The sequence below is a fragment of the Periplaneta americana genome, chromosome 16, assembly GCF_040183065.1.
Source record: "Periplaneta americana isolate PAMFEO1 chromosome 16, P.americana_PAMFEO1_priV1, whole genome shotgun sequence".
NCBI classification, from domain to species: Eukaryota; Metazoa; Arthropoda; class Insecta; order Blattodea; family Blattidae; genus Periplaneta; species Periplaneta americana.
The window spans coordinates 178,563,869-178,584,083 of record NC_091132.1 but is presented as its reverse complement, the minus strand read 5'-3'; the positions used below and the strand labels follow the sequence as shown (position 1 = coordinate 178,584,083).

General features: G+C 33.1%; 1 protein-coding gene across 1 annotated transcript; it reads right to left on the bottom strand.

The window, feature by feature from the left end:
- Positions 1-382: 382 nt before the first annotated feature.
- LOC138692081 (zinc finger protein 570-like) lies at positions 383-20,210 on the bottom strand. Its single transcript, XM_069815002.1, has 6 exons — positions 18,819-20,210; positions 18,387-18,697; positions 16,016-16,113; positions 15,531-15,668; positions 4,121-4,203; positions 383-1,383 (listed from the first exon to the last, which is right to left on the bottom strand). The coding sequence occupies exons 1-6, from the start codon at positions 18,887-18,889 to the stop codon at positions 717-719; spliced, it is 1,368 nt and encodes a 455-aa protein (XP_069671103.1). The 5' UTR covers positions 18,890-20,210; the 3' UTR covers positions 383-716.
- Between the last annotated feature and the right edge of the window lie 5 nt (positions 20,211-20,215).

Here is a 20,215-nt window from a genome sequence, read left to right as displayed (position 1 = left end):
TAGATCATATATATACAAATTTATGATTGTTAAAATCCGTGATTGTCTGAAAAGTGGCCGACAATGTTCCAGATAGTTTGATTTACATAGAATTCTAATGGCCTTCTTTTGTAAAATCAAGACGCTTCCAATTTTCGTTCCATTTCCCCAGACAATTAGGGCATATCGAATTATCGACTGAAAGAAAGAAAAGTAGGCACATCTTAAATTATTTTGAGAAACGCTAGTTTATTTCTTTAGCAAATATAAAACTCTTGATAGCTTTGTGCAGATGTACTCGATGTGCTTATCCCATGTTAAACTGGAGTATATAAAAAGTCCCAGAAATTTTGTGTAGTTGACTCTGTTGTCCTTATTTATTAGATTAGTATAGGCTGAAATCTAAGTTGATAGTTTTTTCTTGATTAAGCAAGAAACATTAGATTCAAACCATAAAGCCATCTGTAATAGAGTGTCGTTGTTGAGAGAATGTAATTGATTTAGAGCAGAGGAAGAACATAGGAAAGTAGTGTCATCTGCATACATAATTGTTATTGCTTTAATGAATTCTGGAAGGTCATTTATTGCCATATCTCCGTAACGTTCGAAAACGGACCCATATTCATATGAACTTTTTGACTCAGAATGACTTCAGAAGTCATAACCCAAATTTTTACCTTTCCTCGTGAATCACCCTGTATGGGTACAAGATCCCTGAGATGACAAATCATAGTTCCTTACCAAGAAACATTGGACTCGAATGGTTTGTCGACAGAATGCCGACGTTGGTGTCTTTTTAAATATCGTGAATTAACAAAACACTCTCCACAGACATCGCATTGAAATGGTTTGTCAGTAGAATGAAGACGTTCATGTACTTTCACGTATATGTTGCTGGAAAAACACTTCCCACAAACATTACACTTAAAAGGTTTGCCGCTAGTATGTAGTCGTTCGTGTCTATTTTTGTTACTCACTTGCGAGAAACTCTCTCCGCAAACATCGCATTTGTATGGTTTCTCGCCAGTGTGCCGACGTTCATGTTGCTTTAAGACTCGCAACACTGAAAAATAACTTCCACAGAAATTGCATTTAAAAGGTTTCTCACCAGTATGCACGCGAATATGGACTTGCATGTAACCCAACTGAGAAAAACATTTTCCGCACTCAGAACATTGGAATGGTTTTTCGCCAGTGTGCACTCGATAATGGCTCTTAAGGTGGGCTGACCACGAGAAACACTTTCCACAAACATCGCATTTGAATTTCTTCTCATCTCTATCATCCGGAACAAATTTTTCGAAGCAAATACAATTCTCAGAATTTTGATATAGAGTCACGTGGTCTTCATTTGCAATACTCTCGCAATTTGACGAGACAGCGCTGTCATGGATATCTGCAAAACTGTTAGGAATCAATATTATCAATCTATACAATAGTGTACGTAAAAGTTAAAAAATCACAAAATGAGAAAGGAATAACGTTTAGGCTGCCAAAGTCGATAGGAAGTTTTAGTCTCAGATTGTATTGCGGATAAGATTTTGAATTTTAAATCGATGTAGGAATTATCGATATACTAAAATGGAAAACAGAAGAAACACCATTTAATATTTTTATGAGAAAAAAAGAACGAATGCTTAAGCAGTACACAGTGAAAACAGTCGCTTCTGTTCACATCTCATCTGAACTCTTTGTAGTAGTAGCAGTAATAGAATTAATGGTAGCATTAATAGTAATAGCAGCAGTAGTAGTACTAGTAGCAGTAGCAAAATTGCAAATGCAAATGTGTTAATAGTAGTAGTAATAATAATAGTATTAGTACGGTTGCCAAATCTAGAGGACGGAAATTCAGGACATTAAAAAGTAAAAAAGCACATAAACTTATAATGAATTTCAATGTAAATAAACTTGTATTTTGACGCTGAGTTAAACAATTAGAATTACCGTCGTGTTATTATTTGGTTGTAGTGGTGTAGCCCTATATTAAAGAACATGCCATAAGTCTGTACACATTCAAAAGCACAGGGGTTGATATACATGTCCCTACACTCACTACATTAACATTGTTTAAAAGAAAACTTGTTGCGTCCTTTTCTTTTGCCTAATAGTTCTTTGTTTGTTGAAACATAATCAAACAAATTCTCTACATGACATATTGACGTTCGTCTTTACTAAGAGCTCTGATTTACAAGTTCTGGCCTCATCCAGATCATCTTGTCAGTTGAGAGATTCTTAATTTTTTAAATAATTCGCTCCAAATAAGCACTTCTAATTGGAAGAGCATGTATGTGTTCAGCAATTTTTATTTTATTTTATGCTCGAACATGCCGAAATGTAGTAATTATACACCTGGTAGCAGACCTTTAATGCATGTCATTAAAGTACACCTACTCATTAAACGTCAGGTCTTTCAGCCAATGACGACTCAGGTTACAACAGGGGCGTATTTTGTGGGCTACTGGCGGTAGCCCAAGGCTATTACAAAAGAAAAAGTTTATAATATAACATAATGTAATAATTTTGCATTATTAGTTTTACCATAGTAATTAAAATTAAAGTAATTGTTAGATATATTTTGCGTAATAATAGGGTCAGCGGTAGCCCAAACCCTTTAACCAGTATACGCCACTGGGTTACAACTGTTCAGCCAATGACAGGTCAGCTTTCTACCGTTATAAAACCGCAAGTATCGATTATTCTCGGATATGCAATCGAAAGAGAATTAGCGAAAAGTCACGGAGGCTGGAAATCCAATACTGTCGCAGAAGGTTATGTTCTGTTACTATAATAATTAGCGTTAATTGTAAATAATATTCAAATAAATTCAATTTGTCATCTCGTTTTTCAATGTCTACTTTTATTTCAATGTTATCTCTGTAGGTTCTTATGGCCTAGCAAGGTCAATGTGGACATCTGTTCCTCGGAAAAAATCAATACTTTTGCGTCTACGCACATCTCACAACATAAGGGACATTGGTCAAGATCAGATACAAAGCAAATTAATAATATCAAGTTAGAAATATGGTCGAGCATAAAAAGTCGTATGAAACTCGCCTATAATGTTAATTAAGAAGCTTGTATGAAAATTATGAAACTTGCTTGCGCTCGTTTCATAAATATCCATACTCGCTTCTTAATTACCTTCATTATTGGCTCGTTGCATAATGTACTATTATTTTATTGGGTTATTTTACGACGCTGTAACTACATCTAAGGTTATTTAGCGTCTGAATGAAATGAAGGTGATAATGCCGGTGAAATGAGTCCGGGGTACAGCACCGAAAGTTACCCAGCATTTGCTCGTATTGGGTTGAGGGGAAACCCCGGAAAAAACCTCAACCAGGTAACTTGCCCCAACCGGGATTAGAAACCGGACAACCTAGTTTCGCAGCCAGACGCGCTGACCGTTACTCCAAAGATGGGTGGACTTCAGCAATTTTCTTTAAGTTTGGTACATTACAGTGTCCAGCATTCTTGAGGAGTTTATAGATCTTTCACTATGAGCATCATCTCTTTCAAAAAGCAATACTCCTGGTGCAATGCATCATCATTTTCGAAGTCCAGTCCATGCAATATATTCACAATTTCGGTAAGGACACTGGATGTGAAAGTATCATTAAGGCTTAGAAAAGTTATTTTCTTAAGGAGTGAAGAACTGTAATCAACCGTTTTTGCTAATAGTCAGTAGCCCTCTGATACACATTCAATGCTTCCATCTTAAAGAGATGCACCTCAGTATCACTCCAGTTATTCAAATGCTGATTTACTACCAAGCCATTGCAAACTATGTCTGATCTCTAATAATGAAATACTAATATGAAATCTCAAAATATAATATTGCAAAGAACAAAATTCTGGAAATTAAGCATCCTGAAGAGAATTAAATTTTTTCCTGTATAGACGACTCATTTCCTGACAATCAGGAACAAATTCCGGACGGTTGGCAACCCTAAGTATTAGTAGTAGTAATAGTAGTAGAAGTGGTAGCAGCTGTAGTTGGAGTAGTAGTACTAGAAGTAGTAGCAGTCGAAATAATAGTAGTAGCAGTAGCAGTAACTGAAAATGTGGTAACTCATTGCAAATTAACGTCATAAGTAATAACTTTAACAAGGCGAACTGAATAATATCTCCCTACACTCACCTCTGAGTCAAAACCTCATTCTCTTCCGGAGTTACTTCCAGGTCCTGCTCTTCCTTTATTATGTTCAACTCATAAAACTCTGGCTGAAAATGGAGAGCAAATAACATGACTAGGGATAAAGAGTTTCGGATTAGAGTCATGTGTACATTACCATCTAAGCTAAACCCCATGGCATGTGATGATGTTAACTTTTAGTATTGATTAAGAGTATGGGAACACACTGCATTTGTTTTTGTAAACAACACGATTGCATAACATGTGTACTCGATTCACCTGGAGCTCATTTTCCCCCATCTATAGTTAATTATATTTATGCTCGACCATGCCGAAATGTAGTAATTATACACCTGGTAGCAGTCCTTTAATGCACGTCATTAAAGTACACCTATTCATTAAAGTTCAGGTTTTCGATTATTCTCGGATATGCAATCGAAAGACGAGGAAAACGTCATGGAGGCTGGAAAATCCAATACTGTCGCAGAAAGTTATGTTCTGTTACTATATTCATTAGCGTTAAGTGTAAATAATATTCAAATAAATTCAATTTGTCATCTCGTTTTTCAATTCTAAATCAATTTCCAGGTTATATCAAAATTAGTTCATGTTACATTACATCAAGGTCAATGACATTATTGTTCCTCGGAAAAAATCAATAATTTCGCGTCTGCGCACATCTCATAATTTAAGAGCTATGAACAAGATCACTTCCGATCTTCTGTCAGATACAAATAAAATGAATACTTCTGAATAATTTAAAGTTAGGTATATGGTCGAGCATAAAAAGTCGTATGAAACTTGCCTATAATGGTAATTAAGACGCTGGTATGAAAATTATTATCATTATAGTCTCGTTGCATAAAGTACTATTAAGAGCAGGAACGATAACTTACATGGACTGTACAACCTCCAACATTGCAGAGAAGGTTCCACATTACAGATGTCATCTGCAGTATGTATTATGTACCTACTTACAAATGGCTTTTAAGGAATGTGGAGGCTCATTTTCACTCTGACATAAGTTCGCCATCGGTCTGTATCCTGAGAAAGATTAATCCAATCCCTACCATCATATCCGACCACTCACATCAAATATATTATCCTCCCATCTAGTCTCGGCTTCCCCTAAAGTCTTTTGCCCCCAGGTCACTCAACTAACACTCTATATGCTTCTCTGGATTCATCAATATATGCATGTATATGTATTACTTGGGGTGTACTATAAGCAGTAATATGAGTTGCTGCCAAGAAGGCTAAAGATGACTATGAATTTCAAAAGAAGTTTTTAATAGAAAAGGGAGCCACCGGCATGGCTGAGCCGGTTAAGGCGCTTGCCTGCTGGTCTGAAGTTGCGTTCGGGCGTGGGTTCGATCCCCGCTTGGGCTGATAACCTGGTTGGGTTTTTTCCGAGGTTTTCCCCAACCGTAATGTGAATACAAGGTTATCTCTGGCGAATCCTCGGCCTCATCTCGCCAAATATCATCTCGCTATCACCAATCTCATCGACGCTAAATAACCTAGTAGTTGATACAGCGTCGTTAAATAACCAACGAAAATAAAAAAAAAATAAAAAAATAGAAAAGGAGTATCTTCTGCGGACCTATGGACCAAGAACTAAGGAAGAAACTAGTTAAGTGCTTTGTATGGAGTGTAGGATTGTGTGCAGCAAAAACATGGACATTACTACGAAGTGAAGAGAAGGGAATAGAAGAATTTGAAATGTGGATATGGAGAAGAATAGAACGTGTGAAGTTGACAGACAGAATAAGAAATTAAGTTGTGTTGGAAAGAGTGGGTGAAGAAAGAATGATGCTAAAACTGATCAAGAAGAGGAAAAGGAATTGATTGAGTCACTGGCTGAGAAGAAACTGCCTACTAAACAATGCATTGGAAGGAATGGTGAACGGGAGAAGAATTCGGGGTGGAAGAAGATATCAAATGATAGACGACATTAAGATATATGGATCATATGCGGAGATAAAGAAGAAGGCAGAAAACAAGGATTCGGAAAGCTGGGTTTGCAGCAAAAGACCTTCCCTTGGGCAGAACACTGAATGAAATTAAATATGCATATACAGAGCGTTCGCCTACGGGTGGGGCCAGGAAAGCGGCCTGCCTGCGGTGTCGCTTGCGGGAATCGTCTATCCGTAAGCTTCCGCTTTCGATACTATACTCTGTAGAGTTTTAATTTTAAAAGTTTAGCAGCAGTAAAGACTGATGTTTTTGAAACACTAACTTCCTGTGAAACACTTCTTAGAGATTTATTAGGAGAGCGTGTAAATTATGCACTGATTTCATTAATTTTTTCTCCCATCAATACTCTTAGGAATTGTAGCATTTATCGGCCCTGTTGTCCTTAATTTGTTAACAAGACGTCTAACAGTTTCTCTACCCTGAATTGGAGCACCCGGATATTTCACTTCAAATTGCCTACGCACCTCTCTACATGACTTTGTTTTCACATATGCATCATACATAAAAACTCTCTGTTGAAGCGCGAATTTTGCATTTTGCATTGTTAACAAATTTTACACACACGCTGAATATTTAAGCAACTGTGTCAAGAAACTGCACTGTACGTGTTAAATACTGCAACATCTGGCTCACAACTGATAACTTGTCGACCTTGATGTTCTTGATTGTCGAGCAACGTATTAGTACATGCCACTTTCCTGGCCTCACCCATAGGCGAACGCTCTTTATATGTATTACATTATATGCGCAAAGTGTATTACTGTGATTAAAATATATTCATATGTTTACTGTGAAAAGTACACTTCAAAAAGGTATATATACGAGGGTAGTTCAGGAAATAAGTATCACGAGCCTGTTATGTCCAGGATCTATATTGAGGAAATCAATTCACAACTTTGTAACCCTTCGTGCATATATGCCTATCTATGTTCTCCGTGTTGTTTATCTAGCCTTGTTTCAATCAGTCATTCAATACGGAATAATAGGATGGGGTGGAATGACAAAGACTATCCTAACTCCATTAATATTACTACAAAAACGTATCATCAAAATTTGTCTGCATAAACCACTTGATTATCCGACACAATTTATTTATTCTGAATTCCACGTACTGAAAATTGAGCAAATATATAAACATACAGTACTAATTTATTTTCTCAAAAAATGGAATGAATTTTATAACTGAAAAACATATACATAACACCAGAAGAAATGTCCCAACTCTTTTGGCAGAACCTAATTGCCACACTACAGCTGGATTAAGATACAGTAGGAATTATGGACCAAGACTATACAATTCAGTATTGAAAAATAATCCAGACCTAAGCAATTTAGACATTCTTAAGTTTAAAAATAAAGTGAAAATGTTTGTATGATATTTGACAAATTATATTATTTTTTAAGTGGTACTAGCATTATATGGTACTAATTTTTATAGTATTTATCTGATGCATGTAACCTATAAGATAAAACATTGTAATAAATATAAATAGATCATTTTCTTAATTAATAACAGCGTATATCTCCAATAAATGATTTCTTAGCATCGCCACAGATACACTTGATTGTACTTGTAACTATCTCTGTCACTAGAGAGTTCTTGAAATTTATATTTTCCCCGCCATTCATAAAATATTTTGATATGATACCTCTTGCACAAAAGGGGAGATCTATAACTGAAACTCGATTAATATATTTCAGTATTATTTGTATTTATCCTGGTAATAATGAACAGTTTGACTCGTAGACATTTTGTTTTACAGCATTAACTTCCCATGATTGTACGAGAAGATTCGAAGAGAACGGCAGATGCGTAGACTTTCAGCTCCCCCCTACTACCATTAATGCACAACACAATGTCAATACGGCGGTTGCTGTCGTCTGCGATACAACAAACTTTTCTGTTGATTTTCGAGTTTGGCATTTTTTCCGGTTATTATATGCTTATTTAAGTTGTGTTAACTCTCGCTAGTGGTTTTATATTTTATTTTATCCATCTTAGTATTTTTTTATTATTGTAAATATTTTTGTTTCAACACTATTATTATTATTATTATTATTATTATTAATGAATTATTTTGTATTACTATCTTTGTATCATCTCCGTCACGATTATTCTATTACTGTTGTTATTATTATTATTATTATTAATGAATTATTTTGTATTACTATCTTTGTATCATCTCCGTCACGAATATTCTATTACTGTTGTTATTATTATTATTATTATTATTAATGAATTATTTTGTATTACTATCTTTGTATCATCTCCGTCACGATTATTCTATTACTGTTGTTATTATTATTATTATTATTATTATTATTATTATTAATGAATTATTTTGTATTACTATCTTTGTATCATCTCCGTCACGAATATTCTATTACTGTTATTATTATTATTATTATTATTATTATTATTATTATTATTAATGAATAATTTTGTATTACTATCTTTGTATCATCTCCGTCACGATTATTCTATTACTGTTGTTATTATTATTATTATTATTATTATTATTATTATTATTATTATTATTATTATTATTATTATTAATGAATTATTTTGTATTACTATCTTTGTATCATCTCCGTCACGAATATTCTATTACTGTTGTTATTATTATTATTATTATTAATGAATTATTTTGTATTACTATCTTTGTATCATCTCCGTCACGATTATTCTATTACTGTTGTTATTATTATTATTATTATTATTAATGAATTATTTTGTATTACTATCTTTGTATCATCTCCGTCACGAATATTCTATTACTGTTATTATTATTATTATTATTATTATTATTATTATTATTATTATTATTATTATTAATGAATAATTTTGTATTACTATCTTTGTATCATCTCCGTCACGATTATTCTATTACTGTTGTTATTATTATTATTATTATTATTAATGAATTATTTTGTATTACTATCTTTGTATCATCTCCGTCACGATTATTCTATTACTGTTATTATTATTATTATTATTATTATTATTATTATTATTATTATTAATGAATAATTTTGTATTACTATCTTTGTATCATCTCCGTCACGATTATTCTATTACTGTTGTTATTATTATTATTATTATTATTATTATTATCATTATTAGGTCTATTATTATTATTATTATTATGTCTATTATTATTATTATTATTATTCGGTCGTGAGCCGTCATGCTGTTCGGTTGTGTGTGCGTGTAGCTCCCGTAACTTGCAGCGTACAGCAGGTGCATCGAAGTTGTAATTTGGATATGGCGCCTAGTAAAGACGTCTGTCTTGTGTGTAACTTGCCTTTCTTTGGAAGGCAAAAGTTTCTGAAGTGTGCAGGGCCTTGTGGTCTTCGTTATCATCTCGATTGCCTAAATATTGGTGAGGCCGAGTATGATATCTACATGCAGAGTGGCAGTTCTACTTTTAAGTGTAAAAAGTGTGTGAGTGTAATGAAATCAACACAGGGGGACAACACGCCAGTGCGTCCTACTGCTCCAGGTGAGAAGAAGGTGATCTCACCTACAAAGAAAGTCGTTTCACCTACAAGGGATCTCAACCTACCGAGCCTGCCTTCAGTAGATTCACTTTCCGTCCAGCTTGAAACTGTTCGTTTAAATAGTGTGAACATTCTGGACACAGTGCGTGACATTTTGGAATATGTGAAGAGTCTCCAAAAGGAGATGATAGAACTTAAGAACGAAAATGCGGCTTTGAAAATTCAGGTGGCAGAAATTTTTGTGAAAACTAATTCTAATGTACTCACTAAAAAGGGTAATGTCCCTTCTGAATCAATGCAATATGAATCTGTGCAAGCTAAGGGCCCTAGGAAGTCTTACGCTGAACTTGCTAATGAAAATTCGATCCTAAATGTCCAAATGGCAAAAATGTTATCAAAGGGGTGCTGCCCCCCGAAATCATCTCATAGTATTTCTCCTATGGGTCAGTCTAATGACCCCATTAAGAAATCATATAGCAAGGTAGTGTCTGTGAACAAAGCTGCTGACAACTTGCATACTTGCAATTCTGATGCGTCAGCAACAAGCAAATCTGTGTCAACAACTCCTCCTGCTAATGATAGACATAACAATATTGAACTAAATCAGGCCAATGCTTCAACTTCTGCCAACGTATCGGATGGTTTTCAATTAGTTACTCGCAAAAAATATAAAAAAAAGAGAACCTAAAGTTGGAACATTGGCCATGAGTAGCATTGAAATGGCCCCTGAGAGAATTAAAACTAAATCTCTATTTGTTTCGAGATTTAGTTCCAAAGTCAACACAAACAGTATAGAGGACTCCCTGAAGAATCAACTTCAGCTAAGATCTCTTGTTGTAACTAAACTAAAAACCAAATATCTATCATATTCTTCCTTTCACATCACTGTTGATGTGAGGGATTTCGATTCCATTAACAAATCTGAAGTTTGGCCTGCTGGTTGTCTAATTGCACCATTTTATGGTAAATTAAAGCCTGAGCAGCACTTTGCGCATTCTGCTAATTCGAACTCTGTTGATTCTCAGGGAAATGCCTCTTAGTCTAAGTCTTGCTCGCTCTCATTTTCAATGTTCAGTTCTATTAATCATCTTGAGATTTTATACCAAAATGTTCGTGGACTTAACACTAAAGCTGATGAAATTTTTCAGAATATAGTGAGTAATAATGATCTCATTATCTGTCTCACTGAAACATGGTTATCTGAGTCAGTTATTAATTCTAATTTATTTCCAAATAACTATACTGTGTTTCGTGCAGATAGACTGTTTGAAGACACTAACAAAAAAAGAGGTGGTGGTGTCCTAACAGCGATTAGCAACCAGTTACCTTTTGCAAAAAGACGTTTTGACTTAGAAATTATTAGTGAATGCGTTTGGGTTGAACTTAGAATGACTGATGGTTTTAATCTGTTATTAGGTAACCATTATTTCTCTCCTGATACAGATCACATTCACTTAAAATCTTATCTTAATTTTCTTGAAAAAAATCTCGACACTCATAATTTTAGAATAGTAATCCTTGGTGATTTTAATACTCCTGGTATGGACTGGTCAACTGGTTCCAATCTTAATGATACTCATTATTACTCTAAAATTAAGGCTAAGGATTTATATTCCTCGTCCTGCCTTCTTGGATTAATTCAAATTAACTCTACCGTTACGAGTAAAAAGCTTCTTGATTTGGTTTTTACTAATGATAAAAACAGTACAGTTAAACTTGCCGATCACTCTCTAGTTTTAGAGGATACTTATCACCCATCTATCTCTATTTATATTGAAGTGAAATTATCGTTACCGAGGCACTCTCTAATCAGTTCTTATTTAAATTATTCTCAAGGTGATTATCTGAACCTTTATTCTATTCTATACAATTATGATTGGACTAGCATATATCAGACTACTGATGTAAACACTGCTGCAAATTCCTTGTCTCAAATTATAAACAATGCTATATCCCTTTGTGTCCCTGTCACCTTTGTTAAAAAATCGCACTATCCTAAATGGTTTTCAAACGATTTACGTCAGCTTATTAAGAAAAAAAAATAAAGCTCATAAAAATTACAAAAAATATAAAACTGATCATCATTATCAAATTTTTTCTAATCTTAGAAAACAAGTCAAAGCCATGATTAAATCTGATAAATTCAAATGGTTACAATCAATTGATGATAACCTAAAGCATGAACCAAATAAATTTTGGAAATATGTAGAAACTTTTCGAAAAACTAATAGTAATTCCACAGAACTAATAATAAATGGCGTTCACATCACAGATGAAAAAGAAATTGCAAATGCATTTGCTAGTCAATTTAAATCTGTTCAACAAAATTGTAACTCTAATTTCATTACTTATGATTCTAATATTACTGACTGTTTGTCCCTGCCTAATATTACATTCGATGATGTAAATAAAGCTATTAAAAAGCTAAAGCCTAATAAATGTAAAGGTACTGATAGCATTCCTAATTTTATAATCAAGGGTTGCTCTAATATTTTCTTGCCTGTTTTAACTTTTTTGTTCAATCTTAGCTTAAAAACAGGAATTTACCCGTCACTTTGGAAGGAAGCATCCATTATTCCAGTTTTCAAAAATGGTAATAAAAACAGTGTTACTAATTATAGACCCATTTCTATCCTAAACAATTTTTCTAAAATTTTTGAAAAAATTATCCACAAACACATTTCATTTTATGTTAAAAATAAGATCAATTCGGCCCAACATGGATTTACAAGAGGGAAATCTACTACTACTAATTTAGTTTCCTATCTTAATCTCTTAATGCCTATAGTTGAAAATCAAGGTCAAATTGACTCAATTTATTTTGATTTTAGCAAAGCATTTGAAGTTGTTCCTCACAAAATTTTATTAAATGAATTAAGAAATTTTGGTCTCTCCACTAGCTACGTTAATTGGTTTGAAAATTATTTAACAGATAGACAGTCTTGTGTTCGACTAGGTAATTCTCTCTCGGTTCCATTTAATAGTTTATGCGGTGTTCCTCAAGGGTCTACTTTGGGACCTCTCTTATTTTTATTATTTATAAATGATATAAGTAAAAGAATAAGTTCTAGCTGCCTTTTGTTTGCGGATGATCTCAAAATCTTTCGTAAAATTAATAGTTTGGTTGATTGTCAAATTCTTCAAAATGACATTAATTCAATTTCACAATGGTCTGTTGAAAATGGAATGAAAATTAATCAATCCAAAACTTTTGTTATTTCCTTTTCACGGAAAACTATCTCCCTAAAATTTAACTATTCTCTCAGTAATGTCGTAATTACTAGGAAAGATTGTATTAGAGATCTTGGTGTCCTACTTGATTCAAAATTATATTTCCATGATCATGTGCAATATATTTATACCCATTCGTTAAGAATGCTTGGTCTAATTAGGTCTATAACTTATTCTTTTTCCACTCCTATGTGTTTATTAATTTTATACTATACGTTGGTTAGATCCAAGCTTGAATATGCATCTGTTGTATGGAACTCCATTACTTCCACTGACTCGGCTAAATTGGAGAATATCCAAAGAAAATTTATTTCCTTGTGTTCTTATAGATTTTTACCAAATTCCGATTATAACTATGAGATTAAATGCAATTATTTCAATTGCGGTAGTTTGTTCACCAGACGTCAGGATATTGATTATTTATTTTTTTGCAAAGTCATTAAGGGTGATATTGATTGTGAATCTTTCATAAGCAATATCAGTCTTCGTATTCCTGCTAATGGTTTAAGATTTCATAAATTGTTTTATAATAAGAATCCTAAATCTCTCTCTCCGGTCTGCAGATGCATTAAATATGCTAATTTGCATGGATTCAACTTGGATCCATTTAATGTGTAGTATATCTTTGAGTTTTAACTCACTGATCTAATTTTAATAATTATTTGTCCATATATTTCTTGCATTTGGTCTATTGATTCCTGTAGACCATTCCATTATTTCAATTCTCATTGTACTAATTTTATAATTTTATAATTATTATTTGATCAATGATTGATGTAGACCATTATATTGTTTGTATTTCATCTCATTGCCATTTTCTATCATTCATTCTCATCATCATTTGTTGTTTTGTTCTGTTTTGTATCGTGCAAAACTGTAATTGGCCTTGTGCTGTTGTTTTTGCACGTTAATATTCTAAATAAATAAAATAAAAATAAATAAATTATTATTATTATTATTATTATTATTATTATTATCATTAATGAATTATTTTGTATTACTATCTTTGTATCATCTCCGTCACGATTATTCTATAACTGTTGTTGTTATTATTATTATTATTATTATTAATGAATTATTTTGTATTACTATCTTTGTATCATCTCCGTCACGATTATTCTATTACTGTTGTAATTATTATTATTATTATTATTATTATTATTATTATTATTAATGAATTATTTTGTATTACTATCTTTGTATCATCTCCGTCACGATTATTCTATTACTGTTGTTATTATTATTATTATTATTATTATTAATGAATTATTTTGTATTACTATCTTTGTATCATCTCCGTCACGATTATTCTATTACTGTTATTATTATTATTATTATTATTATTATTATTATTAATGAATAATTTTGTATTACTATCTTTGTATCATCTCCGTCACGATTATTCTATTACTGTTGTAATTATTATTATTATTATTATTATTATTATTATTAATGAATTATTTTTTATTACTATCTTTGTATCATCTCCGTCACGATTATTCTATTACTGTTGTTATTATTATTATTATTATTATTATTATTATTATTAATGAATTATTTTGTATTACTATCTTTGTATCATCTCCGTCACGATTATTCTATTACTGTGGTAATTATTATTATTATTATTATTATTAATGAATTATTTTGTATTACTATCTTTGTATCATCTCCGTCACGATTATTCTAATAATGAATTATTTTGTATTACTATCTTTGTATCATCTCCGTCACGATTATTCTATTACTGTGGTAATTATTATTATTATTATTATTATTATTATTATTATTATTATTAATGAATAATTTTGTATTACTATCTTTGTATCATCTCCGTCACGATTATTCTATTACTGTTGTTATTATTATTATTATTATTATTATTATTATTATTATTATTAATGAATTATTTTGTATTACTATCTTTGTATCATCTCCGTCACGATTATTCTATTACTGTGGTAATTATTATTATTATTATTATTATTATTATTTATTAATTATTTTGTATTACTATCTTTGTATCATCTCCGTCACCTGTTGTTATTATTATTATTATTATTATTATTATTATTATTATTGTTATTATTACTATTATTAGTATTGTTTATTTCTATCATCAGCATTATTATTTTGATCTCTGTAAAATATATGTAGACTACTGGACTGTACCCGAGCACGAGCATATGCTCATTTCGTGTATCAATGCATATGTATTCATTTCAAATGGAAATTGTAAATAAATTTGAATAGACAATAGAATAGAAAGAGACATCTCTTGTTTACTTTTCCAAGTGGTATATCCATGAACATTAAGACAGTTATCATATTTCATTATGAGTTTTGAAAACCCATTCCCATCCAGGTCCCTGTCCCATGGCCGAAGAAATGTAACAGCGAGTTCCAGTCCGTCATTGTTGCTCTAATGGTGCAGACAACTTTCTCTTCAAGGCTGGGAATTCAGAATTCAAGTAAGAAAGGCTAAAAAAATGTGGCAAATGGAAATCGATCGGGAGATGGTTTACGAAGCAAGATACAAAAAAATTACAAATCTCATTAATAGCACAATGAGATAGATAATAGCTCTCGCATGTTTCAAACAATACTGCGGTTACCTGAACAAAGATAGATTCGAGACAAACAAAATACAAGTTTAAACCCAGGGGAGGAAGAAGAATAGCTAGAACATCCCACGTGTTACACTTACCTGATCTTCATACTTCACCACGGGAAAATTATTTGGAACCAGGATTTCTTCATATTTCATCTCTGATGAGACAGAACTGCTGTAGTCATTGCATTCCGTCTTTATATGGGTCGTGGACAGATTCAACAGATTCAGTTCCTGGAAAACAAAATGACAATGTAAACGAATAATTTATACCAGTGATATGTCACTACTTGTAGCACACACAAATTTTGATGCAATAATGTTAAAATACGCGCCTGTAAACCAGAACTTAATCGCAGAAAACTATATCTTAGGAAAATGTATTGATCTTGACATCCATTTTCTACATTCGTCTCTTTCTTGTCAGTCCCACTTCACTTACTTTCTCTCAGACACATGAATATGTAAAACACCAGGATTTGTTTGCTTCGATCAGATGCTGAATATAATTTTGGGAACATTTCCGTATGATGATATTTTCCTACACTGGATATATGAAATAGTTATGGCTTTCACTTTACCTCTGATAAAGGCTTCTTCTCTCCCACATCTGTGTTATCACTTGTCTGTATAGCTAATGGGTCGACTTCCGGTTCCGTTTTGATCACATCCATCGCAACTGAAAGATGTAATTAATCCAAATATTAATAAACACGAGTTCCGAGGAAAAATTTATTAGCTTCATATTATGAATTAACTGTGTGCTATTTTAACTGGACACGAAGTTAAAATATAGAAACTTTTTATCTATTTCATTATTATTTGTTGTGCTTCAATACATTCCATTAGTTATTGAATTAATACAAGTTTTACGTTCTTCACATCACATCGTAATGTGTGGTTTATGCCTGTACATTCCTTTCCTTCACTAGAAACCACAACGTTTGCACTTCCACTACAACACATCTCTCATTTCACACGTAGGCTAATTTACTACATATCCGAATAATTTCCATTTCTTGAAATATTTCCCAATAAAATCCGTTAACTTTTGAAATCAATCTCCGCAACATATTCCTTACAATTTCAACAATTTTCACTTCCAATATCACCGGAACTAATTCAACGCTCCTTTGTCATTTATTTTGTCTCTATCAACAATCAATTGTAGCATTATGCAACATTCCATTCAGCCTGTGGCAATCTTGCAGACATGTAAGGAATAGGAGAAAAGTTGGCGAAGAATGTAGAATATTCATCGACTACTGAACGTATATTGCACACTTTATCATGTAACTCCATTCCCTCATCATCTGAATACTCAGATTCAACATAGCGTTCGTACGTAATTTGTAAAGTACGGCAATATACTTACAGGTTATATATTTTAGTACGACAATATACGTATACAAACCTATAATATTTCCTCCAACGAGTGATTACTATAATCATAAAAATGCTTTCTGCATGAAGGCAGTGCACAGATGATCATAGCGAGGTGTGATCTGTGATAGCGAGAACTCACCAAGTGTGTGGAGGAAGGCTCTTCGCCTCTTTCTCGCAACACATTTCTCGCTAGCGAAAACTCTGCAAGTGTGTTACGGGCCTAAAAAAGTAACCTAAGCAAAATTGTCATGTACGTATGACAAGAAGTCCTAGCAAATATACTGAAGAAAATGTTATTATTCCTAGGTTCTTTTAAAGGCGAGCTACAAGATTGTCTATAAAATGAACGAGTATGATTCGGATGATTTTATTAAATTGTTTTCCCCGTCTCTGCACGTTGAAAACTATTTATTATACCATAAGATATAGAATGAAAGTAGGCCCTAACTGTAGTAAACAATCTTTACCTCCAAGCTTGTAACTTGGGTAAAACATGACCAAATACGCTTTCAAATTTTTTTGTTACAGTAGAGTATAATTATTATCGAAATGTGAACGTGAGGCAAAGAGCCGGCTGGTCTGTCCGAGCCTTTCAAGGGCTGTGGCACCACAGATTATTATTAGTGTATAATTGAGCACCCACGTGCAATAATGGGGTAAGTAGTTACGAAAATTATTCATATTTACCCCATTATTGCACGTGGGTGCTCAATTATGTTATTTGATGTCCTTCCAGTCAGAATACTAACAACAATACGGCCTACGTTATTTTGGATGCCAGTGTCGAAATACAATTTTAATATTTTATTGCTATTACTGGGTTTCTGTTAAATCTCATAGCTGTTTCTCCAGAAAAGCTACACCAAGCACGAGACAATTTTCTTTTGCTTTACTGACTTATCTTGAGACTTATACAGTGATAAACACTCGTTATGTATATAGTGATTAACATGTGGTTTAGTTTGCAGCAACAGATGCTTCGAATAAAAAAATCGCTTTATTTGCATATCCTAATAAACGGTAAATCCTTACAATAGCGTTACCAAATCAAGGCGAATGGGTAGGATTTCCACCAAAACACTATGGGATAGTGTGAAAAAGGAGCAGTTTTGGTGGGTTTGTGACACTCCTATATAATTGTAATTACATGCAAGACATACCAAAAGTCTAAACTAACCTATCACTGAAAACTCGTCTTTTCTGTGATCAATATAGAAACGCACAGAAATGAGATATGCTGCCCATCCCCTCCACCTACTGATTCCACCTCAATGGGGCAATTCCGCCCGCCCGTGCTCTCTACCAGACTCCACATTCACAGCAAATTTCCATCCTTATATCTGTGCCAAATTGTTGTCGGCACCCAATTTTCTTTGTTTGCAGTACATGCGGCTCGACTAGAAGCCAAGTGCATAAATACATTTGTTCCTTAACGTGGTAACTTAATTGAAAAGAAAAATCTTAAAACCACATATTAATCACTGTATATCACTGAAGCAAGTAAAGAAAAGACAACTGGTATAGCTTTTCTGACGAATTAGCCTACCATATCATATTTAGGCCTACCTGAAGAATTCAATTCCATAATTATGGGCTCAGACTCTGGTACTGGTGTTGTAGTCCTAACACTGATAGCTAACATATTTTGCCTTTCCCTTGGCAAAGGTCTATTGTATTGTTTTTTCTGAAGATGAGCAGGAAAATCAAAAATTGTAGGCACTGCGGTGGGCAGAATGCGTCTTCTTTTGGAGTGGTTCATTATATATTTATCTTCGAAGTGTCGTGAACACAAAAAGCTATGCTCGGAGGGACACCATTTGTCTCGTTTCATATTTATTATCCACTGTTTCAACAGTTCCTTTTTTTTCAAAGGGAATCTGCAAGAAAAACAAAATACTGTACACACCATATGGCATGCTGGGCTTTGTTATACATTTGTGCATGAAAAAAAAAATGCTACTAATTAACAAGACTATGGACTTAACTTCATAAACTTACCTGAAATATGATATATCAGTTGTCTTTTTCCTTTTGACATTGCAGTTATATGCAGCACACACAACAGGCATGTTTTTTCTTTGGTTTTTCGTAGCTCTTACCTCCGTATACACAATGCTGTAAGCACACGAATTCTTACACGGTGGGCGCTTAGTTCATATCTGGCGTGTTTCGCTGTGGCACCGCAAAGAGCGGTGTACAGGACAATATGGCCACTCTATATTCTTCTCTTTTTAACTCGTTGGGCAATATTGACTACAATGACTGTATTCATACAGTCACAGTAATATTGACGAATGTGGACTTAACTCTAAGGATTATCAAAATGAAAATACACTCCTATTTCACAATGTAAGAAACAAAATTCCTTTGGGCGCACAGTTGCCTGTGTGATTAAGTGAGCCGTGACGGCAGACTGTGCTTTGTTATCAAATAATATATCTATACTAATAATAAATATGTAGCCGACATTTTTCTGGTAATTTTCGATTTTCCAAAAATAACTGGTCCTAACATATATAATTAACCACCCTGAAACCGAAAATCGCTTTTTGAAATTTTTGTTTGTATGTCTGTCTGTATGTTTGTTACCTTTTCACGCGATAATGGCTGAACCGATTTATATGAAAATTTGAATATAAATTAAGTTCGCTGTAACTTACATTTTAGGCTATATGACATTCAAAATACGTTATTTAAAAGGGGGGGGGGTTATAAGGGGGCCTGAATTAAATAAATCAAAATATCTCGCTTATTATTGATTTTTGTGAAATATGTTACATAACAAAAGTTTCTTTAAAAATGATTTCCGATAAGTTTTATTCCTTGCAAAATTTTGATAGGACTAATATTTAATGAGATAAATGAGTTCTAAATTAAAATATAATACCATCTAAGGTGGTGTAATGAAATGATAACAAATGACTAGGTCTATAAGGGGCCTTGGACAACAACAATCGAAAGCTATGAAAGATAGTCTACAGAGAATGTTTCTGTGTTTGTATGATGTAATATCGAAAGCTAAATTAACCGATTTGTATAATTAATTATTATTTCACAATCGGAAAGTGTAGTTTCTCTAGATGGACATAATGCTATAATGTTATTACAGTAACTTCTGAGTGCTCTGTGGACCAAAATGATCGAATTTCAATTATTTAAATACTATTTAAATTAAGTAACATATTAAACGATTTATCCTTCTATCAAACACGAATGTTCCCTGGATCAAACGTCCTATTTTAATTATGTAATTACTTTATATTTATTTCTAACAGGTGCAGCGGAGCGCACGGGTACGGCTAGTTACAAATAAACTCTTCGTTTGTTACGCACCAAACTGAAACGGATTTGCGAAATTTGCGTCTTCGAGAGTCGTAGGGCGATGATCGAAATCC